The sequence below is a fragment of the Micropterus salmoides genome, unplaced genomic scaffold (genome assembly GCF_014851395.1).
Source record: "Micropterus salmoides isolate LMB-PRFRI ecotype aquatic unplaced genomic scaffold, ASM1485139v1 Ms_hic_scaffold_20, whole genome shotgun sequence".
NCBI lineage: Eukaryota > Metazoa > Chordata > Actinopteri > Centrarchiformes > Centrarchidae > Micropterus > Micropterus salmoides.
Window position 1 is genome coordinate 10,199,741 of NW_024041151.1, and position 23,697 is coordinate 10,223,437.

The 23,697-nt window shown below is 39.3% G+C and overlaps 2 protein-coding genes across 2 annotated transcripts; one reads left to right on the forward strand and one right to left on the reverse strand.

Annotated features, from left to right (window-relative positions):
* The first annotated feature begins 352 nt into the window (after positions 1 to 352).
* Positions 353 to 13,943, forward strand: ttc33 (tetratricopeptide repeat domain 33). The gene is made up of 5 exons (XM_038734016.1): positions 353 to 459; positions 837 to 1,064; positions 5,164 to 5,245; positions 8,648 to 8,779; positions 12,693 to 13,943. The coding sequence occupies exons 2-5, from the start codon at positions 838 to 840 to the stop codon at positions 13,065 to 13,067; spliced, it is 816 nt and encodes a 271-aa protein (XP_038589944.1). The 5' UTR covers positions 353 to 459; position 837; the 3' UTR covers positions 13,068 to 13,943.
* A 4,609-nt stretch (positions 13,944 to 18,552) lies between these two features.
* Positions 18,553 to 22,546, reverse strand: ptger4b (prostaglandin E receptor 4 (subtype EP4) b). Its single transcript, XM_038734015.1, has 2 exons — positions 21,437 to 22,546; positions 18,553 to 20,134 (listed from the first exon to the last, which is right to left on the reverse strand). The coding sequence occupies exons 1-2, from the start codon at positions 22,217 to 22,219 to the stop codon at positions 19,571 to 19,573; spliced, it is 1,347 nt and encodes a 448-aa protein (XP_038589943.1). The 5' UTR covers positions 22,220 to 22,546; the 3' UTR covers positions 18,553 to 19,570.
* Between the last annotated feature and the right edge of the window lie 1,151 nt (positions 22,547 to 23,697).

Genomic DNA, 23,697 nt, shown 5'->3' on the forward strand with positions numbered 1-23,697 from the left:
ATATCAAAGGTGAAAGGTTTATTCACTGACTCTCACATGTAAGTTGTCCTTAGTCTTTGTTACTTTGAAATAGCACTGACTTTAGCTGTTAATTTAGATGGCAGTATGGCATTACTGTGATGGGAAGCAATAATCATTTTAGATTAAATCTGTGACCTTTATTAAAAATGGCATCTTGTATGGTATGAAATTGCACTCCGTGGTGTCATCTAGTGGGCACAATTGAGGTCTGTTCCAGACATTACATTTTAGTAAAGGCATTTCTTGAAAAATAAAAGCATTAGTTAGAGTATTTCTTTTTATCATGCTGTAAGATCATCTTTAAAATACGATTCGTGTTTCTTTAAGAGACGATGTAAACGTCACCACAGCTTCCGGGTCATACAGGAAGAGTTACCAAATATGGCTGACCGTTAGCTTCAGCTAGCTAGTTTTGCTCACGGGAAGCTGCAGAAGCCTGTGCGTACTTACCTCCCTCATGAGCATACTGTACTTAAAATAATAACAATATGAATTATGTCAACATTTAATCAAGAGCAACTTGCCAACAGGTGCCAAGAGTATGGGCAAATGTTAACGTTAGCTAAGTTAAATAGCTCACGCTAGCTAGCTTTGTGTTGACAGTGTTTTTATTTATAGCTCTTAGGTATCTAGCTAACTTATATGTCCTGTACTTAAATAAGAGATACATCTAAATGTAGCCAGTTTTCTGATATTTCAAAATAAAGGTCTGTCTCCAAGGATTTTCTAGTACTGATTGCATGCTGATTTTAGAAGAAGGTAGGATTTCTGGAATCACGGCGTGTGTCAGTCAGTCAACTCCCGTTTCCCTACAGGATGGCTTCATTTGGCTGGAAGAGGAAAGTTGGTGAGAAGGTTTTAAAGTCAGTTGTGCAGCAGTTTGAGGCTGAGGCAGAGAAGGCTGACGATGATGGACCAAGTCAGGACGAGGATGTGGACTGGCTGCACGCAATAAAACGACGGCGGGAGGTCCTGCTGGAGGACTGCGCAGCCAAGAGCAAGAGGCTGAAGGATGAGGGTGCACTGCTGGCTGAGCAAGGCAGGTGAGGGACGCTGTTAAGAGCTGGCAGTTTCTGTGCTGGCTTTGTGCACATCAGTGACAGCTTAAAATATAACACAGACACACAAACATCCATTATTTGGTCAGCTTTGTAACTTCTTTATTGAATTCATTGTATATGGAGTCACATATTAATTCTTCATAGAGCTGTACACTAATTAGTTGTTGCATGGGTGGCAGGATTAGTTAGATGTTTTTGCTCATTTATAAATTCAATTCTAGAAGAATACATACTGTACATTAAATATTTGCTCACCTGTTTATTGCATGAAAAGAATTGTGTTGAACAAACAAGCTTTTTACATGCACTATTATTTCCTTCGAAAGCCTTTTTTCTGTCCTCTGTGCCAGTTTTATAGCAAGCAGGATTAGAACTTGATTCAAATTTTATTCTATGATACTGAGGGGTTCCTGTCTATTTGTGTGCTGCTGGATTCCTTATGTGCACTACAGTATTGAATAGCAGGGGCTTAATTACACCTTTTGATGGTACTGTCCAGAAACAGTTAATGCTGTAGCCAGTGAACCATCAGCTGCTCATCTTCTGAAGCAAGATGATTAGGAATTTTACTGTGAGAAAGGAGGGAGAGGAGAGTGCAACAAGGATAACAACACTTTCAGCTTTTACTATGTGTTTTGGTGAGGACATACTTAAATTCTCTATAGAATAGCCTAAAGAAGGTCAACTTTGCCAGTAGCTTGGGGCATGTGATATTAGAAATCTTCCAAGAGAGGGCACCATTGTACAGAGCACACATACCCATCTAACACAGCTAATAGCGCTGTACTGACTTGCTAATAAAGATAAACATTCAATAAATAATGTGTTTTAAAGGCACAGTCAAGTTAGAGCCATCTAAGCTTGAGGTTTTCCCAGAATTTTATTTTATGGCTTTTTTTTAGCGAAAGCACAAGTTGTGCTTTGGTGTCTGCAATGATACTTTATTGTATAGATTTGGGTTTGGATATAACGGCAGTCATTTTTATTTTGGCCATTGGACAAGCTGGCTCTTCATGCCTGTCAACCTATGTTTAATATTAGGGTGTGAAATAAAAAAAATGGCAATTTAATTAAAGGTTTTAAACTTAAGTGATAAAAAAGACATGTTTAATCCCCTTGAAGTATACTGCTGTGGAATATGTTATTTTGAATTAAAGTAGCCAATATTATTATTTTAAGTGATTTCTGCCTGTGAATATAAAAAACAATTAACAACACCATATTTAGTATTTATATTGTGTGACAAAAAATCACTCACCTGACTTTGCATGAAGTTGTTTTTGATTGACCCAGATGTTAGAGACCAAAATAGGCCTCCTTAAGGAACTGATATTTTTTTCATTATAATTGACCTTTTTAGCCAAGTGACAATCACTTTGTGAAAAAGCCCAGTCCAGAAGATCTAATAGTGTTACCCTTAGTAACTGCCTGTAATTGGATTTGCAAAGAGAAACTGGATTTTGCCGGGGAAATGATGTCTTGCTGCGCCATAATGGCTGTTCAGATGGTGTCTGGTCGGGGATGTCAGCCAGTAGTTTTTCTCCTCTAACGATATTGACTTCTGATGACATTAGAAGGTTTAGATGCTCCTAATGTAGGCCCTTGAGTCACATGTTCTGCAGATAGGTTTCCACATTTTTATGGTCAGCAGATATAATTTCAATGTAAATGTATAAGGGTCATAAGTCGCATTATTACAGGCACAGCAACCTTCATACAGCAGCACACCAAAATGTTCTCTGTAATATCGACTATTGCTGCTGTGCAGAGTGGAATCTTAATAAGGATGACAGTCAGTGTTATATATGCATGAAAAGGCTGGGTGACACTTTTATTAATGAACTGCACAGAAAATAAAATAATACCCACTATCTAACTGACTGATAAACAAGTGGTTGAAAAAACAAAACACTCAAAAAGAATAGTCATACATTTATTTGTAAATGTAGCTTAACTCTGGGCCACTACTTATTGTTCTCCACTGAAGTGAGAGCCTTAAGTCTTCTGAACATTTGGAATAGTCACGCAAAGACCGTAGCAAGGCTCAACAGGCATTTGCTTGAGACCGTTGTCTTTTCAAATAGGTCGTACAAAAGATGACAGATTGAAAGTTCTCTCCTTCAATCAGATACCAGCTTGATCCCGTCCAAACTGAAAAAACATGGTATTCTAGCTGTCATGCTGAGTCAATATTTTCACAAAATTGAGTTTGCAAGATGTAATCTGGCTCTCAGAGGCTATTTCAAACGTTGAGCATTAATCATTCCAGTCAGTTTACTGGTTTTGTGCTGTCACCATAACCATGTGTTCGGGATGGTTCCTTATTTTGGACGGCTGTGTATAAAGTGGTCAGAATGTCCCAACCCTCTGCTTTTTTCAGCACAATAACATATCTCAATTAGTTGCACATTTGTTCACTCTTTCTTCAAACCTCTTAAACAACCATTTATATTATTTAAATTATTGCAGGCTTCTTACTGTATCTGACTTTCATTATTTGTCTCTCCCTATCTGTCTGCCCCTTGCTTTGACTGATGTACAGACTTGTGATAACAGTAGAGTTTGTCATATTGCTTAATTTCCGCACATGATTTTGCAGTGCCTTTTGCCTCATCTGGAAGATTTCTACACTGCTGTAGTTCCATTTCCTCTCTTCTTCTCTCTGACTGTTCAATAGCAGTGGAATATGTTTTCACAGGCTTGATCCTGGTTCTGGTTGTAATCCAAGTTTTGTAACCGATCAGTGTTAATGGTCTCATTGTGTGGTTTTAATTGCTTTTGATTTGTTTCCAGGATATCCTTCTCAATAAAGCTATAAAAGATGTAGACACGACAGACACATTGTGTTGTCAAACCCAGGATTTCGCTTCATAATCTTTCCAAGCCGTTGTCTTGATCAGGCTATTGAAATGATTCTTAAGTCAATATTGACTTGAAGAGGAGAGGGTTGTTAGAGTGAGCATGAACATGTTCACATGTCCGTTCAGTGAATATCGGCTTGACAAAAACCTAAATAATTGTGAACACATCTATGCAAAACAGATCAGTTGACTACAGTGCTGACAGTTGCCTGGAGTGAGGCTAACTTCTGCCCAAATGTATTTATTTTTCCCTTTGCATGTCTTAAAAAGGGAGCTAGTAACCAATGTTAGTGTATCCCTAGCTCAGATAGTCTTATCTGATAAGAAACGGACTGCATTACAGGCTTCCCTGGGGAGAGTTTGATTTCAGACCTGTCTATTCACTTTAGTGGACATGCCATGCGTGTGTTTATTTAGCCTGTGATGCCATTCTGTCAGATAGGTGGACAGGTGTGCTTGCAGCTTTACAGCGTCATGCTTTCCTCTGAGCCATTTATCCTTCTTCACTCTATATACATGTCTAAAGAACAAAGATCAGTTCATTTGATTTAGAGCTTTTTGTTTGAGTGAAAATAAGGAATAACTAAAATGCGTAAGTGATAGTAAACATTAACTGAAATAAGACTAGTAAACATTAACTGAAATAAGACTCAGTCATGTTTCAGAGAAGTCTATTTACCTCAAGACTGGAAAGACAGGATCGGGGAAGATTTCCAATAACACAAGCAACTTCTCTATAACAAGAAATTACCACGGAAAACAGCTTTAAGAAATCCACTGAGCAAACACGTGGCCATGCGTTAGGTGACATCGAAATCTCAGGGCGGACACGATGAAACGTGAGCGTCTGATTGCTCTGCTTTACATGATTGTCTGTTTGAGTCTCTCGTGCTTTAGCATTGCTTTATCCAAAGAGTTGAACATCAGCCAAAGTCAATCCAAAGTCATGTTTACCTTGATGTAGTGCAACATGCGCAACACCCGCAATGTATGGTGTTGATAGCGTTGGGTAATTTGAAAGTCATACCAATAAACATCCACGCAACATAAATAGTTCAGATGCATGGTGGTTTAGTAGTGTATCACACTGCAAAGGTATACAGTGCACCAGTAGCAGCCAGGTTATGCTTTATGATGCCATAAACAAACTCTTCTCATGTTATTGATTAATCCCCCAGTTTTACCATGTATGTTTGAACTACAGTGTGTGTCTTCTTTAGGCACTGGGAGGCTGTTAAGAAGTGGGACGAAGCCATTCAGCTGACTCCAGACAATCCAGTACTGTATGAGATGAAGTCTCAGGTATATCATAAACCTATATTTTGATATTTACTCATTTTCTCACGTTTCTCGCCATATCTGCTGCTCCTTTTCTTTTAAAGTATGAGTATTTCAAGTCTGGCTTGAAGGAGTACACCGATTAAGCATTCCACTCCTGTAAAATTGTTGGATTCACAGTATTTTAAAAATAAACAATCAAACAGAAAGGATAAAAATTGAGGCAACAGAACCAGAAATATCACCTCCACACTCATATGCACATATGAGTGTTGTATCAAGATAGACTTTAACAAGTATGAACCTCTGCTCTAAGCAGCTAGTCTTGAGGTAACGTGGTTAAAATTGTCTTTAACCACATGTCTAAGACATAGTATGTATCTTCCGTTTCCTGGTACATGTTTACAAAATGTAGAAGGAGTCAAACGCCTACCTTCAGAGTTTGAGGGTGTACCATAGGCTGTATTAAACATGGTTTCTAGAACTCAATGTGGGCTTCTCCAGCTAACGACATCTTGGCAGTGCCTGACTCTGGCTAGACCAAAGGTGGGCCGAATGAAGCCTGGTTGCTGAACCATCTAGCAGCTAGCCACATGAGAGGGCAACCGACTGTCATTCAAAACAGCCACATCCTTAATCATGCATAACTTTAAGCCTTAATATGATTTATATGTATAAGTTATATAAAACTTTACCCTCACACAGTTGTCATGATGGGGGGGAAATAACTTTAGACACCAAAACTGTACCAGGCTGTAAACATGTTTATTTTTGCTGTAAAGTTGAGAATTTTGACATGGGGGTCTACAGTGACTGACTCGATTTTGGAGCCAGCCTCAAGTGGCCATTCAATGAACTGCAGTTTTTGGCTTAATTTTTCAGCCCAGGAGGTTGCTTATATATCTGGATAGGACGATATGTCCGGGGTTTTGTTTTCTGGATATACCAAGGAAATTATAGCTAACATACAGTAAATCAAGCAATTTGTTATGCAGCTTGAAATTTCAAGATAAGTTCATGTCCTTCTGTTTGGGAATGCTATTGACCACATCCTGTGTATGTACGTATACACATCCCCCGCCTGTGTATTATGTGTGTGATTATTTATCAGCCATCCCAGCCACGTAGGCCCTCTTTCAGCTGCCACTTTGGTATGCATTTGAGCTAGATAGGTGATATCAGCACAGAAAGTCTGCAGCATGTTTCCAACAGCTTTAATGTTTTATCTTTATAGCTCCATTTCATTGTCCCTTTCTCTTGTCCCTTTCACTTCCTCACGGTCGATGTCTTTGTCTTTGAGGCTTTTTTTGTCATCATTCCTCAGCTGTAGCTTCTCCTTTTCCTCAGAGGAGGTAGACAGACGGACAGAACGCTCTGCATTATTTCTTATTCATTTACTACAACTAACACAATAAAATATCTCCTTATAGCCCTTTACATCACATGGAATATTGTATGACTAATGTAATATTATCTATTATAGGATATTTGAGAAGGAAATCATTAGAGGGCCACGCCTGGAAAGCAACACCACAAAAGGGATTTTTCCCCCATGTTATGACTGACTTGAAGCACGAAATAAGCGTACTTCTGTTTTTGCTTAGATTCAGCCACAGTGTGTTTCACTACACACATGCAGCCCATGTAACCTATTAGTATCCATTAGCAGTGTTGATTCACATTCATTAGGTTGAAAATTGGCTCAACCTCATTCTATTCCCATTACTGGCCCAGATGACGAAGATGGTTACACTGATGCTGGTCATTTACTTCCCCTCATCACTTTCTTCTCATTTAACTCAATCAGTAATTTACCAACATGTATGTCCGCATATGTCTACAGTATGTCTGCCACAGCAGACTATAGTGCGCTCTACAGAAAATTGGCTGCATTTGTAAAACTGTCACCACTTCTTCCTGGCCATGTAAAGGATTTTAAACTTAAGGGGATCTTGGTGATAGTGAGAGGTGGCTTGTTTGGTCATTAAAACTGTTTTTGTGGTAAAGTTAGGATTTACTTTTTAAACTAACATTTATTGCTATTTTTCATTGGGATGTGTGTATTTGTAAATTTCTTTCAGTATGAGACAAAGGCAGACAGGTCTTGGGCTGAATGGGCCTATGTGCCAAGCATAGGTATAAAGGCTGTAATAAAACTTACACCTAGATGTTGGACCTGGTTTGGGTTCAGTGTACCCTTTTGATACCCTTTTGAATTTAATTGTATCATGCAGTAGTGCTATTTCATCTGAATTTCTTGTTGAAGTGCTACAGAGAAAGACACTCAACACAGAAGAGCCACTGCTCCTCACTCTTAGTTCTGTGGTTTATTTGGTCAAAAGTGCACTCGTGTCGCCACTGAATATGTGAATAGACATGTGTATCGTGGTGAGATGGTGAGATGGTGAGATGGCTGCTGTGTCAAAGTAGAATTGCTTTACACAAACAAACCTATATGTATGATCTTTTGACAGAAAAAGCAGCAATTTTTCAGGCACTTCTGTCACAGTCTCGGCGCCAGACAGAACATTACACTGCAGTTGACAATAAAAACAGCACAGCCAGTAATTAGTGAGCCTTTTGAATAATGTTTTGTCTCCGTTTTTTATGCAAATACATGCACAATGGTATAAGCTCCTTGACAGCTTGTTTCCTATGTGACAAAAGTAAAAGTAAAAGTATTCTTATAAAACTGCATGCACTTATCTACTTAATGTCTGAATAAAAGATGATTCATAAGACTCCACTGCGTCTGGCAAGGTTACAGAGGTTAACGAGCTCAGTGCAAATTACAGAGAGTAATCTTATGACCATGACTGTGCTATTGTTCCACACTGTGCCGTATGTCCTTGAATGAGTCACGTCACTAATCAGTTATTAAAATTACTTCATTTTCTGTTGATTGACAAATCAATTTATCAACTAATTGTTTGGCTCTACACACTACATAGAATTTATAAAACTAAAATATTTACAAATATTGACAACATGAACTTGCTAAAAAATATGGAATCTTATATCTTTCAAATATTGCCCAACTCGTTCACAGCTCAGTACATAATCACTGTATCTATAATGATGAAATGGCAGAAAATTTTTAATTTAATTTAATCATAAAAATAAGCTTAAGGGCAAGTGTTATATGCATGAAGCACAATCATTACGTAGCCTCTATAGATAGCTGTATTGAGCAGACACATGAGGTGGGCGACTGAAAAATGTGGCTGAAATGAACTGTGTAGACCACCCTCAAGGACTGTTCAAGGCAAATACAATATAGAGCATGAAGCCCTACTCTTTCAGTTGGACATTCATAAAATCATTCTAATGTAGTGCACATACTGTGTTAACACTGGGAATCCCACTTTTATACTTTGTGAAGGGTACTCCATGCCCACCGTTGAACCACATCATATTTCTCTACAGGTTCTGACCATTCTGCAGGAAGTGTTCCCTGCTGTGAAGGCAGCGGAGATGGCAGTGAAGTTCCGCCCCCTTTGGTGGGAGGGCTGGCAGACTCTGGGCCGTGCCCAGCTCAGCCTGGGAGAGGTGGACCTGGTGAGTATTGCTTGCAATACACCCCAAATGAAAATTAATTTAGATACGCCATGTTCATAACAGATGACCATTGATCACAGCTTGACACTTTCCCACAAATTTTTCTACTCCTAAAAAAGCCGGAACAGTTTATAATCCCACTAAAGGAAACAAATTGGGGGAAAAAAACATTTTCTTGGCTCTTAAATCTAAATTAGAACATGATAAACATAATTATTATGTTAAGAAACGAGGTAATTAAGGAACTGAGAAAGGCCAAGGCTAACTTCTTGTAAACATTATTAGTAAGGCAAGAGACAATGCCAAGACCACAGGTCAGGAAATCAAATTAGAAGTGAAGTGACCTAGATGGAAATCTGACTCAGACCTATATAGATTAGCTGAGGCTTTCAACTGCTACTTTATTGACTGTTGCAGCACTCGCACAGAACTTCCTCAGCAGCCACCATGCCCCTGAATTCAGGGCTGCAAACTAATGCGAGTACTAGATAGAGGAATTTATGAATCATAGCTGGAGGAAATACACACAACCTGTGGGGGGGGGGAATTACAGAATATTTTTTACTAAATGAGATGCTAATGTTTTGGGGATGGCTGAACCGTGCTCACTGCAGTGATTAAAATCGAATGCATCTCATGGTTGTAGTGAATGGCGCCATTTTGACAATACACCAAAATTTGAGCTGGCATGTATTGGCCGTACCAACATTCACTCAGTAGTGTTGCATAACATTTAACGGCTTCTTGCGCAGTCAGTCACAAATGATCATCGGAATGTTCCCTTTTCATTTCTGAATGTTTGATTTTGCAATGATCCGTTTTTGTAGATGACTCTAAATCAGCCGTGTCTAAGATCCGTCAGTTATCTCTGTTTACAACCTTTTGCCTCTTTCAAAGCACGGCCTGGTGCCTGGGGCTGGGACGATTGCTTAAATTGCCCCAAAACACGCCGGGACCTGTGGGTGTATGAAACTTGCAGATCATAGTTACACTGTTCGCCCATTCAGAGCCAAGCAAACAGGGCTGAACTCAGAAAGCCTCCGGTTAATGGCACTGTGCATTAAGTAAGAGACCTGTCCTACGGCACCAAAATCAACAATGGGAAGTTTTGAAAGTTATGTGAGCTAAAACTAAACCAAATATAGACACACCTCCTTGTATAATAAACCTATTGGGAAGGAAGGGGGGGAAGCGCACATCTATTTTTAGTGAGGCTTGTTCAGTCTAGTTTTAAAGCTTTGTATGCATCGACATGTTCGAGTAGTGTCTGTGTGTGCAAATGTGAGTGCAGCGATTCGCCATGTTTTTTTTCATGAGCCTGTTCTTTTCCTTTTCTTTTTAATCTCCATTTATTTCTTCCTTACTGAAGGAAAATAGAAAGTACCCAAATAAAACAAGCATTTAGCTTCTGATTTAGTTTTTTGTCACTTCTCTTACTGTTTTAAAAAAATATTGGAAACTGACATTGACAGGACATTGCCATTAATCTCATCATCATTACATTTTCAAGCCACAATTTTCGCAGAGAAGCCAGTTAATCTGCCTACTGCAGCATTTTGTCTGCTAAAGGATTACTTTAAAAACAAGAGACTAGTCTGTTCAAGATGAAACACGACATGTTGTTTTAAGCACAGACAGTTTCATTTGTCAAACATGTATTATAGTTAACCTGTCAAAGACTTTTTCAGTTGAACTTGACAGTACAGTTATTTATGTTGCAGGTGGGGAACGTTTCACGTCAAGTTGATGCGAGATTCCCATTAAGAGGTTGATAAGAACGATCATTCTTTCACATGGAATCCAATCAAATATTAGGTTCATACCAGTTTACTTTTATGTTTACTAAAAAATTCCTTGCAACAAGTCCATGTTTTCTTAAAGCCATTGGGGGAAGAGTGCAAGCGTGAGAAATTATTTGGCCGCGCTGGTGCAAGCGACTCGGAGTGCGGGTTCTCTTAGCTCCGACACAAATCTGTTATTGAATCTTTTCTCTCTCCCGTCTTGTTCCCATTCGTAAAGAGCGTTATATCAGCTGTCAATAACATGTAACTTGATGACAGATCAAAAGTAAACTTGGCTTTTGTCACAAAGATCTTTTGTGAGGCAGAAAGTTAAATCTGTAACACATCGAGAGTGGGAGTGTTTTGTGGTTCCGAAAACTACAAAAGAGTAATATGTCTTATCTAGTAAAACAATGTAGCTGATCGAGTCACATTCTAACGGTTAAACTTACATTTTTATCACATCAATCATTTAAGCTTTTCAACTACGTATATAGTTTTGAACTATATAGATTTTTTTTTCAAGCCTGAGTAGTGCTCCTTAAAATGGGAATGCTCCTTGAAATTAGCTTAACTTGTGTTCTTTCTGTTACCTTGAGTTGTGTCATCTTCACTGGCTAGTGCTAATTCATGCAAACGTAGGCGTTAAAGTGGGAGTATGAGAACTGTGATTTGGTGCACTACTGATGCAGACAGGTTTTCAAGCTCCAGCCAGGGTCACGTAGATAATTGTGAACAACTTTAAGGGGGAGTCAAGTTCACACTGAAACAATTCATAAATTAAATCGATTACTAAAATGAATCGACACAAATTATTTGCATCAACGCTTCGTTTAATCCCCATAACTATACAGCACACTGTTTCACACAGACATTTATTACTGTCACACATCACGCTTGCACTGTGTGAACACAATGTGATTATGATTACGCTGTTTGCAAGGTGGAGGAAGAGAGAGAAAATAGTGAGGGACAAAAAAGAAAGTATGGGATTGTTTCAAGCTAAAAGAAAACAACAGCTCTGTAATGTTACAGTCCATCCAACGTAAAACGAAACTTATGTTGCCTACTGCAACTGCATGACAGCACCTGATCAGAAAGCACCCGGACCACAGACAAGGTAACAGTAACTTTAGCTTTTAACTGAAATCATGATTGATTGTTGAGTTGAAGGCTAGCCAAAGTAAGCTGCAGTCCTCAGCTGAAAATGCACACACGTGTGTTGTTTGTTCTTCTGGTGGAGCAGTGAGTTGAGGGTTGTAATATCACAGTCATGAGGTAACTTGGTGTCGGGGAGCTGCACCTTTAGTATAACTTGTATAGCACTCGGGTGATGTTTGTGTTGGTAAAGCAGCTGTCTGGTTTCTGGTCTGACGTTTGCTGTATGACACACTATCAATTTCCGAAAGGACTTATAAATATCTATCATCTATCAACGTACACAGCCGATCCTGTGACCGGGGTGGGGGGCGGTGCTGCCGCCGCCAGGCAAAAGTACTTCTTAAACAACGCATCAATGAATCGATGAAATGATCTATAGAAGCTTCGAGTAATAAAATCATCGTTAGCTGCAGCGCTACTCATATAACATGGACCTCCCATTACACATCCCTCTACTTTAGAGTATGCATGACAGATTTCAGACTATCATATATTAATTTATGAGTTCATTGGTCATCTCAAATAGCATGTTGGGATGGATGTCTTTCACCATTGCGCAGGCAGCAAGTGGTCACAGGGAAAGTTCATCAAACATCAGGTCCCATAAACTATTGCAGCCATTTGTATTCCTGTTCAATAGGACAATGATTTTTGCTCTACAGCTGCACAGTCAGCTAAGAGATATTGATCTCTTCATAATGAAACCAAAAATCTGCCTGCAATACAGTGCGATGTTGGCCTTGACGATGTGCTCACCTGCTCATTCAGCTGCCCAGATGCCAGCGTCACACCATTCATCTGTTGATAGTTACAGTGAGCCCATAAACATGCCTGAAAGAATTCGGCTAAACATTTGATTTGTTGGAGACTATGAACTTGTCTTCACTGGCAGAGTGAGCAATTACTCCTATCTTGACCACCCCTAAAAGCTTGTGTATGAATCCTGATCTCACGCAGTACTGTCCCTGCAGGCTGTGAAGTCCTTTCAGGTTGCGATCCACCTGTGTCCGTCAGACCGCACCCTGTGGCAGGAAGACCTGGCGTGGGCGTGCAGGTTACAGAAGCAGCACTTAGCTACCATGGAGAAAATTCGACAAGAGGAGGAGACCAAAAAACAGATCCTTAATGCCCCTGAGCTCGAGCAGGACTATGATTTTGAGTCGGATGAGGTGCTGGCAGCCTGCGAGGCCGTTGCTGAGCGACAGACGCGCTATGAGGAGCTGAAGAGGACCGCCGTGGTCATAGACGCTGAGGGAAATATAAAAAATGTAGTCACTGGTGAAGGGGGATCAGAGGACACAGCGACACCATCAAAGGAACAGTTTGTCAAAGCAAGAGGACTTTGAACTGGTCTCAGCGTGAATTGAATGTCTGGGTTCCATTTTTTAGGATGGAATGGGATTATTTCTGAAACCGCAATGAGTGTGTTAACCTATAGCATAACAACTTTTCTTTAGAAGCAAACATGCTCTGACAATGTCTAGTGAAGGATTATGTGCAACAGAATAAAATACAATTGAGGTTTATTGTTTTACATTTTCCGTCCCTTTAATGTTAATTACATTATATGTGCATGTAAAGTTTTTGCATGCACACCCAAAGATTAAAGACATTTTAAATCTGTTCTGGCTCATCACTGTAAATCACCTTCAGTTCCAGACAGCCAAGAAAACAGCTTGAGAGTCATATTTCAGCCAAGAAGCATCTGGCAGTCCCTGGAAGAGAAGCTTCTACTCACATTTAGCAAATTAGCTTGGTTGGAATTGTCAAGCCTTTTTATTTGGGATTGTTATACAATTTAGACTCAGTTTACATAAAAGATGTACAAATTAAGAAGGAAAACAGAAGCTCCAACACACTAAGTATCCTGTAAATGAAGCTGCTAGCACATTATTGAAGAAACCCAAACATTTGAGTTAAAACTGTTTGCTTCAGTAGTAGCCTACATTTAAGAAATTAATCTTTCAGAATTTAATTAAGGTTTATGAACACAAATCAAAATTAGAAAGAGAGGTGGTAGAGATTAAACGGAATAAAATAGTTGCTTCCTTAGGTGACCTGATGAAGGTCTTTATAAATTAAGGCACATCAGCTCTGATAGTCAGATGTTATTGTCTGTGGTGTTTTGATGCGTCTGTGTTTGTGAAACAGGTTGTTGAAAAAGGGCATGCATGCTCAGCAAATTGTAAATGAGTAATAAACATGAATCAAAATGTGTGATAGTTCTGTGTTTCCTGTCGTGCTCTGTCTTGCTGGTTTTCTGAGTCTGGTGGTTATCTTTTATCTTTAGATGTTTTCTGGAGATGACTTGCTAGATTTTTCCCAAGTTGTTCCAAGGTTGAACCCAATATTAATTAGTTTGTTAGTAACAATAATAAGGGTCTACAGGCATTGTAGCAGCTCTGTGAGGCTGTACTAAATGTTAGCAGCAGCATGCACATAATGACAGCACTAACATTACTGTTAGCAGCTACACTGTTTACCATCTTAGTTTAGCGTGTTAGTATGCCAACATTTGCTGATTAGCACTAAACACAAATAAAGGTACTGATGGGAATGTCATTAGTTTTGCAGGTATTCGATCCAAAGCATTGGGCAAACCCAGATTTTGACTTAAACACAATAGATAAAAGGACAGGGGATTAAAATCATTACAATTCATCCTCTGGGGACCATTATCTATAATAATAATAATAATAAGCTATTTAAAAGAGATTACTTGAATGAATCTTGGAAATAAATTTGAATATGCTGGACAATATTGGAGCACAAATAGCAAAATCAACATGCGTTTAGCAATTAGGAACTACTATACAGGAACAGGATTTATTCCTAAAAAATAAACTTAATTTAAGTTGCAGCTTGGAAAGAAGGTTTGCAATGTGTTATGTGAAAGGCAAATGTACAGCTAACTTGTGAAAGTAAGGATCAAGCTCGTCAGGACCTGCGGATTTGTTAGAATCCAGTTTGTTAGAGGAGTAAAATGAAATGGTTGAAACACTGAATGAATTGCGGGTGGTGACAAGTGAGCACTAGGCTCAATAGGTAGTTTATCAGTTAGAGTAGTGGTTCTCCCATTTGAAAAGATTTTGTCCCAGAAATGCCCATCTGATAGATTTTTGACTTAGATGATTTATTTCAGAAGGTGTATGAATCCCATAAGCATTATAGGCGTGTGTTACTCATGGATGGAATTATAGTGAAAATAAATTATTCCCGTTTTTGCTGGGGACCCCATGGAACCCCCTCAAGCACCCCTGGTTCTCTTTGAGAACCACTGAGTTAGAGAACATGAGTCTGGCAACTTATTCATGGCTACATTCCCAAATGAAGATTAGCTGATTGCTATGGCGATGGGGACCCTTTACAAATAAACAAATTGCACTTCTATATAATATGCTACAGAGTCAAATGCAGTAGCAAACACGATGAAGGATATAAAAGACGACGCAGTAAACGACAAGCTGTGTTCTGTTTCCTTGTAACAGCTTTATTCAGTTATTCCAGCAAGTCATTGTTTCCAAACCAGTTAACAGCGACAACAGTCAAAGAAAAAAACAAACATCATATGATCTAAAGTATAACTTATAGTATAGGCAATGTTCTTAATGTAAAATGTCAGTAGAGATAGTAACTGTTACAATATTAAGATTCAGCTTACTACAATCGTGACTGTGGTTTTGTTTCAAACCTGTGGAAAGAAACCCTACATGTGTGGATGTTAGATACAAAAAAATTAAGTTATTTTCAGCTTCACTTCTCAAGCAGTTGGTGCTCCTCCTTTGTAGGGCATTGTAAATATAGAAATAATTGAGTTCCTATGAAAGGGCCACTGGAAGTCTCGAGATAATACAGGTTCTGTATGAATAACTCTGAAAACTGGATCTGAACATACCCTGTTTATCCTGTATGTATGTGGTTAGTCATCACCACTGGCAGGTCATGTAAACAATGGTTAGGGTTTCTGCCATGTGATCATTCTGAACGGTTCTGTAAATGTCAAGACCAAGATCATATTCAGAACATGATTAGAAGTTGTCTCACCCTTGTCTGCGACACACCCAAATCATTTCTACTGCAGCTGTTTTTTTTAAAAGTTGCATAATAAGATAAATGGAGGTCACCTGTGTTTAATTAAGGTGTGCCAAGTATTTTAGCTTAAATACACATGTATCTGGATGCTCCAGTGGATGGTTAGTCAATTTCTTGGTTAACACTGTGTTATGACAACAAAATGTTTTATTGCAATGAAGAATAAATAAATAAAATCCCATTTAATTGATTGTTGTTAATTGTTTGACTGTTTTTCCAAACCAAACCAAACCTACACTCCATCTACCTTACAGCTGCTTGTGATGTCGAGAACATGCACCCTTTTAGTACCTAATGTTAGGCCTTAACATACAAGTTAATTATATTAGCATCAGAGTTGTTAATATCATCTTATTCCACACTGTCTGACAAAATCAGATTATTTCAACTGTTCATTGTAGTTATTTGATGTTTACACTGAGCGAAGTATTCAAACCCAAGACACCATGTTTTTAGATATGCCTGCAGCGTGGCTCTCGGGAAAGAAAAATGAAACTGACTATGGTGATCCCCTGACTTTTTCTCCAGCACCACCAGGAGCTTTATGTTTGTTTTGCTTTTAGTGAAATGTCTTCAAAGCTATATTGGGTGGATTGCCATTAAATTTGGTTTAATGAATTTGTGATAGCCTGCCTTTATCTGTAGGGCCACCAGCAGGTCAAAGTTGTCACTTCTGCTGTGAATACTTGAACATCTAATAGATGTATTGGCCCTAAGACTGGTTGGATGGATGGGTCAAACACCGGACTTTTACCCAGGAGAGTGCTGTTTGTGAAGCCTCAGCTTTGTCTTTAGTCCTAATTATCAATAATTCAAACATTACACCTGCTTAACATCAGCATGCTAGCATTATCATTGTGAGCATGTTAGCATGCTAATGTTACCAGTTAGCTCAAAGCACCATTGTGGCTAAATACAGTATGTCAGAGCTGCTGGTAAGGCTGCAGTTTATGGCTGCACAGCTCCATCATATGGAAATATTCTAGATGTCTTGTGCATCATTTTATGATAAAATAAAATGGACATTTTTGAAAGAATTCATGGTTTGCCTCATGCCTTATTTCAACTTTCCAAAGCTGGTCTAGTCAAAACAAAACAGCAAATAGACATTAAGAATGACAATTATGATGGGATCAGAGAGCGCCTGAGACTAAAAGAAATGATGAATGAATAGACTAAATGAATAGACTTGTCAAAGCTAAGACAGCACCAGCAACCAGTGGAAGGCACAAACACAGTGGTGATATGCCTTGAAGGGTATGATAAAGACAAAAGATCTCCATTTCTGGATTATTTGCTTCATGTAATGCTAACCATGACCTTAGCATAAATATAATCCTAAATATATCTGACCTAATTTTATATCCTCATGCACCTCAACCCTAAAATTAGCCATAGCCCAAATACAATAGTACAAATACTGTTATTAGTTTTAGATCCATCATGTCCTGGAATTTCCAATTGCTCTTAACTCCATTCATTCGCTAAAAGGCCACAACATGAGCACACTGCTTTTTGAGTGGCATCTTCTAATAGCTGATTGTTTTCACAGGTTCCCCATGGCAGGGGTATAAATGTCTAAAACAGTCTGTCACACATACCAAAGTGTATTACTGGCCTTAGCTGATGAGTTGGGGAAGGAGGGGACGAGTTTCCAAAAAGAATCATTTTTACTTTTGCCCTGTTATAATGCTATCACAACTGCTTTGTCAACACTATTCCCTGCCTCCCGAGAGACTCAACAGCTTTAACAGATTTCTCAGTCTGAGGTCACACTCTCTTTATGGGATATTGTTCTCAGAGGGAGGTTTTTACTGCTATCGGAAGGCTCTGGACACCGGCCACATTGGACCTGAAAATTTTCTGGGATGAAGAAACAATCTGTCTGCAGGTGAGCGGTGCCATGCCACCTGAACTGGCTGTTGGTTAAAAATGTGTTATAGCGCTCTTGTAGATGAAAGGAATAAAAGCTGACCTGTAATTTCTCTGCAGCAGTGACAGGCTGGCAAAAGAAAATGTTATTGTAGAGCATTTAATTGAAGACAGCTTTGAATTTCCGTTGGGATCTGGCTGAGCTATCTCTGAATCTGTTTTGACATAGAAATGAATCATCCAGTAAATACTATTAATTAGGGTTTTCATAAAAAGCTTTGCAGCATGTCTTTGCACATGACCTGCCAGCAGCTTCAGTTGTTTTGATCAATAAAGATACGTATTGAATCATTAAAGTTGCTCTGTTGAGGATCATCAATATTTCATTTTCAGTAAAGATTCATAGAGGCCTCATGCAGGTTATTTAGATTTTGCTGACCTATGTCTTGTGTCTGTACAGATACAGTAGCATCTGTACAATAGCAACTATGGATTATTTTCAATTAATATTCAGATTATTTTCTTCTTTCAAAAATAGTGAAATATGTCCAGCTCAAGGTGGTGTCTTAAAAGTAGTTTTTTTGTCCCCCTAAAAATTTTATTTACAATAATAAAAGCAGCAAATCCTCAAACTTAAGATACTGGAACTGGTGCAATTTGGTCATTTCTGCTTCAAAAATGACTTAAATGATAATTGCTTAATCGGCTGATAGTTTCAGCTCTAAATATGTTCCTGGTAATTTCCCTTCCTGCTTTACTGCACACTATACATATTCACCATGCATGTTTAGCCTAATATCATATACTAACACAGAGTTTGCAATACATCACTATCATACTAAACCTTAACTGTTACAGTTTGCAAAAGAGTGATGCATGTTCTTTATTTATATGAATATTTACCATATTCACAGTTGGTACAACATTAGTCTTGAAATATATAATGGTTTTTATATCAACCTTTATAGCAACAATAGCATTAATGCTGTGTTACACCAGGAAATCCATTGTTAGAAAAGGCAAAAACCTTTAAACTCATCAGACACGAACTGAATAATGTCTTCAGTTCTCCTTCCCCTTCTTAATTCCCCATTTAGATGCAAATAATATGTAATTGGATTAATCCTTAAAAAGCAAATTAATGTTTTTTTATTAACACATTACTTTAGGAGGCCTCCTAAAATCCTCCAGTGTCTGTATTGTGGAAAAGCCAATAGTATAGCTGCCGTTTGTTATGAAATGTAGGGAATTGTAGCTTTGATGTTCTGTCAAACAGTTTGACCAAATTGTCTGCAAATGTTCCTACATACAAAAAAAAAAGAAAAGAAAAACGAGAGAGAACATATTCATCTTGTACCGATTTAAAATGGCTCCAAACTATCTGGACCTTCTCACAGAGAAGATGATAACGTACAGTTTCATACTTAATAAATTAACATAACTATTAACATAACACATAACTTTTCACATTTTAACATGAATTCTTTACAGTCATTGTGCAATGCTACAAAACAAGCATTACTAACAGCCTAGAAGTGGTTTCAGAGTTCAAAAAGTGCAACACAGGAGCTCCTCTACGTCATGTTGTTCTCTGTGTTTTGATGATATAACTGTTGTGATTGTACTGAAGTGTATTTTGTGATATGGTGTTTGTGTTAAGTTATGACTGAGGAGTAATATATTGATAATGGCTATGTAGTTCCGTAATTTCTGTCAAATGTCTTTTTATTTGCTCTCCACTAAATATCTATAGATTGATGATGATAGTTCAGTCTTCACGCTTTTCCATTACTCATTATCACGTTTTTGCTCTCATTAGTTCCTATCTTCAGTCCTGAGGCGTTTTTATTACAGTGATGACAGCTTTTCGAAATCACGCTGACTGTCATATACATTTCTCCTGTATGTTTTCAGCCTCATCTGTGAAGGTTACATGTAGGGCAGGGTCCTTTGGGCACAATGGAAGCTCTTTCATTAGCCTGCCCGGCGCTGTGTCCTCTAAATCACTCTGTGAAAGCCCCGTCTGAGGCCCCTCGACCTCCTGGGGGTCCTGTAACGTCTGTACAGTCGATGGCCTGGAGCCGCCCTGCGTCCCCGCTTGAAATGACCCCAGCCTCCCGGTGTGTCCCTCAGATGGGTACAGGAAGGTCTGGGAGGTGTTCATCATTTCCCGAAGCTCACGTGAAACCAGTGAGGGTGAGTCCCTGGAGATGATGGAGGAAGAGAAGTGGCCGTCGGCACAGTGGAACTGCCCGCCGTTCCTTCGTCCCCTTCCGCCCATTTTGCAGAACAGACACTTGATTTTCTCCATCAGCTTGAGGACCACTGTCTTTCTGAGCAGGATGTAGATCCAAGGGTCTAAGATGGGGTTGACAGAGGCCATGCGGATTGCCAGCAGGTCTAAAGGGTCTTTCTGGTTTCTGTACAGCTGATTCACAAAGATCCTCCACTGATGGCATAGAAGAGAAAAGAGCAATGGTAGACACATTTAGGAACTTAACAAGCATCCACAAGTTGTTTGGCTGTCACATAAAGGAACGTGGAAACACATTTCAAATGCAGAAACAATTTGAGCTCATATTTTTTCAAGCCCAAACTTGTCTACACTTAATTTACAAGAGTACAATCATTGTTTATTTTACATATTCCTACATGGCTAGCACAGAATGGTCAAATCTAAATAGATACTGAGTGTAACTTCTGTGTAACCACAGCAGGGATGGCAAGAGGCCAATAAAAACAGAGTTACAATTCTCATCATCATTCATCATAAGACAGCATTTGGCCACTGGGCTTCCCCAGAGTCTAATAATCAGCCTCATCATAAAGCCAGAGTCAAAAGGCTTGCTATTTTTTTTCAAGTATAGAAGTGAGGTCCTTAAACGATAATTTAACAGTTTTTCCAAGTGTGTCTTAAAATAACACCCACTTTAAAGCAGATTTGGCTAGCCATAATTATTCCTCCTGTTCCTACTGGCCATTAAAACATCCCTTTCTAAAACTATTCCAGTGGAATAGATGAGGGATCAAAAGTGCAGTCCTTGATATGCGCAATTAGACAATATAAGAGGGGATCTTACACACTTACAGTCTCTTTAGTGAAAACTTCAGGGGACACTGTTTCCGGGCTGAGCTGAACAATGAAGGAGTTTTGTACTAAAAAGACAACTTTAGAAGATGCTCACTTTATTTGTAACTTCAGCTTAACTTTTGAATGTATTTTTATTCAGAAGGAGACCTGAATGATTGCAAAAACAGTGTAAGTGCACACATGGGTACACTATCACTGAAGTCAGAGATACAGAGATAACTGCTTTCCATTCCATCCTGCGTGAGCAAACTCATTGGGGAACTCTCTAAGCGACTCTTGCTCCGTCTGGGGAAGAGAGCTGCCAACCCCCTCAGTGACTGTTGCCGGTAATCAGTTCTCAGCCGCATATTTCCCTACTATGCTAATACTAAAACTATGGAAATGCTGCTTTTGTTAACAAAGCTGAAAGGACTGCAGCCTGAGCGTTGTCATTGGTGCCTCAGGGAAATGCGTCATCTGACCACAAAGATCTAGAACTGGAACATGAAGTTCACTTAACATATTATTATAATTATCCCACCTCCCCCGTTTGTTTTTGTTATTTTTTCAAGAATTTAGTTGTAAGCTCTTCTTTCTCACACTTAATATGTGCCATTCTTAATGCCTAAACAATATTTTATGCACAAACCCGGTGACAGGTTAAATTTTCCCAATACTCACCACTAAAGGTATGGAGCAGATGAGAACCACAGCGGAGGTTGCTATAAGCAGGATCACCATCTGGATCTCTGCGCCAGCTAATCGTCCGAAACTCCGTCTGCGCCTGAGCTCCGCGATGCGCCGCTGGTCTGTGCCCAAAGATGTGCGGCGGATATACCGCTTGTGCATCAGGATCAGAGCCCCGCACACCATCACGTTGCATATGACAGTGGCCAACACAATGGCTGAATTCACGCCCGCGTACATCAAATTAAAAGTCGCGACTGTTGTGTAATTGGTCTGCCAGTCGATGAAACACCAGGTCCCCGAGTCCTGGAGCTTCACCTCGCCGAACCCCATGCCGGGCAGCGCGCAAAACACGATGTTGGAAATGTAAATGCCCAAAAGAGTCAGCGCGGCGAGTTTTTGGTTGACGTACTCGTTGTAAAAATACGCATGGTTTATTGCCAAGTATCTCTCCACTGACATTGCAAACACAATACTGAGCTGGACCAAGAAGAAAAAGAGGAGGATGAAGCCGGAGTACTGGCACAGCGGATCACCTCCCGGCCAGGAGCGCTTCATGTAGGTTGCGATGGTGACAGGGCTTGCCAGCAGGGTGCCCAGGAGGTCTGTCACCGCCAGGCCACATACAAGTGTGTAAAAAGTAGTCTCCTTTTGTTCCTTCCGTGATATTCTCAGAACCACTATGGCAATGACGTTTCCCACCACCCCGAAAATAAACATAATCACCGGAATGGTGGGCGGTGGAAATCTCTTCTCTGTGTCTCCCGTGGAGTTCATACCTGCAGAGTCGTCTTTCACTGTTTCACACTAAGAAAAGGTTCTCCTCTCACTTCCGAAATAGTGACACTTTCCATTAATGAGCAATCTCCAGGTTCTCCAACAAGCAGCAAATCCATCTTTTGTGCACAAAATGGAAACTCCACAATCCGCCAGTTTTGTGATGAACCAACAATCCACAGGATAAAGATGCTTAGGGTGCTCTAGTGGTTTGGGTTTTCAAGCGATGCTCCGAGACTGACTGCGTGCTGCACTCCAAGTTGTTCTCACACTCTCAACTGACAGGGAAGTTTCTTCTGGGGCCACTGAAGGCAGCTCCTCCTCTGCATTTCATTTAACCAGTGAGCTGTTTGAGAGACAGTGTAGCAAAGCACCACATGCAGCGGCAGGTGTCCTGCCCAGTTTCAGTTCTTCCTTGCCACTGAATTCCCCCAGACATTTGGCCTACGTGCAGCTCTGGCAGCGTGAACCTATGTCATCCTCGTCATCTGTCAATTAACATCAGCAAAGTCACATCTGTCACTTGATTTAAACAACGTCAATGCTTTTATTAAGAAGTCTGCATATATAAACAGGTTGAAATAATCGTGCATCATGTAAAGTGTATGAGATAAAATCCGATTAAACGTCGATCAAAAGCAAGTAGAAGTAGGCTATTTGCATTGTACTTGGGTATTTCCGTTTACTTTATACTTCTACTCCACTACATTTCAGAGTGAAATAGAGTATATTTTCCCTCCACATTGATTTAACAACCACAATTAATTACTTTACTGATTAAGATATTTCATACAAATAATTTCCTTTTAAATTATGTATGTATTTTTTTATGCAAAAACCTTTATTATCAAGTCGGTTTAGTCTATTGTTTAGCCAATAATGGAGTCTTAGCCCCTCTTTCTGAATAATGCCCCAGCCTAGTATGAATTATGAAATAGATAATAGATACTGTACAGTCAATTCTACAGGTTTATTTGAATCACAAACAAGTTAGCAGAACATAGCTCCACCTCAACCTATTACAGCCATAACATGCGGTTTACACACATATGCATCAGTAATATTAATCTAATTAGATATGTATATGAAACAAGCAATTCTACAGTACTTTTACTTTTTTACTGTAACTGAAAGTATCCTACTCATGTGATTTTGAATGTAGGGATTTTAGAGTATGGAGACTTCTTATACCCCTGTGAAACACAAAGGGGGACCCAAACAGAGAGACCACAGCTTGCACCACATAACCTACTTAATAAAGTGTGTGTCTCACTTTAAGGATTAAGCTTGCGAGTGAACAAATTATGCTTGGACAACATACTTAGGATACAGGACTGCAGATGAGTTGGACCTCCCTTTAAAATGTGTCAAATCAACAAAAGATGGTAGTGATTCATTGAGAGTTTGACAACAGTTCCAGAGTATTTGTTATAGGGATTTGTCATCTCTGTTCATTATGCCAATTTTGATCAGATCAT

Coding starts and splice junctions, on each gene's coding strand:
- ttc33 (XM_038734016.1), top strand. CDS start 838: ATGGCTTCATTTGGCTGGAAGAGGAAAGTTGGTGAGAAGGTTTTAAAG. Junction 5,246..8,647: donor TGTATGAGATGAAGTCTCAG/GTATATCATAAA, acceptor ATTTCTCTACAG/GTTCTGACCATTCTGCAGGA. Junction 8,780..12,692: donor GCCTGGGAGAGGTGGACCTG/GTGAGTATTGCT, acceptor CTGTCCCTGCAG/GCTGTGAAGTCCTTTCAGGT.
- ptger4b (XM_038734015.1), bottom strand. CDS start 22,219: ATGAACTCCACGGGAGACACAGAGAAGAGATTTCCACCGCCCACCATT. Junction 20,135..21,436: donor TCTGCTCCATACCTTTAGTG/GTGAGTATTGGG, acceptor CTATGCCATCAG/TGGAGGATCTTTGTGAATCA.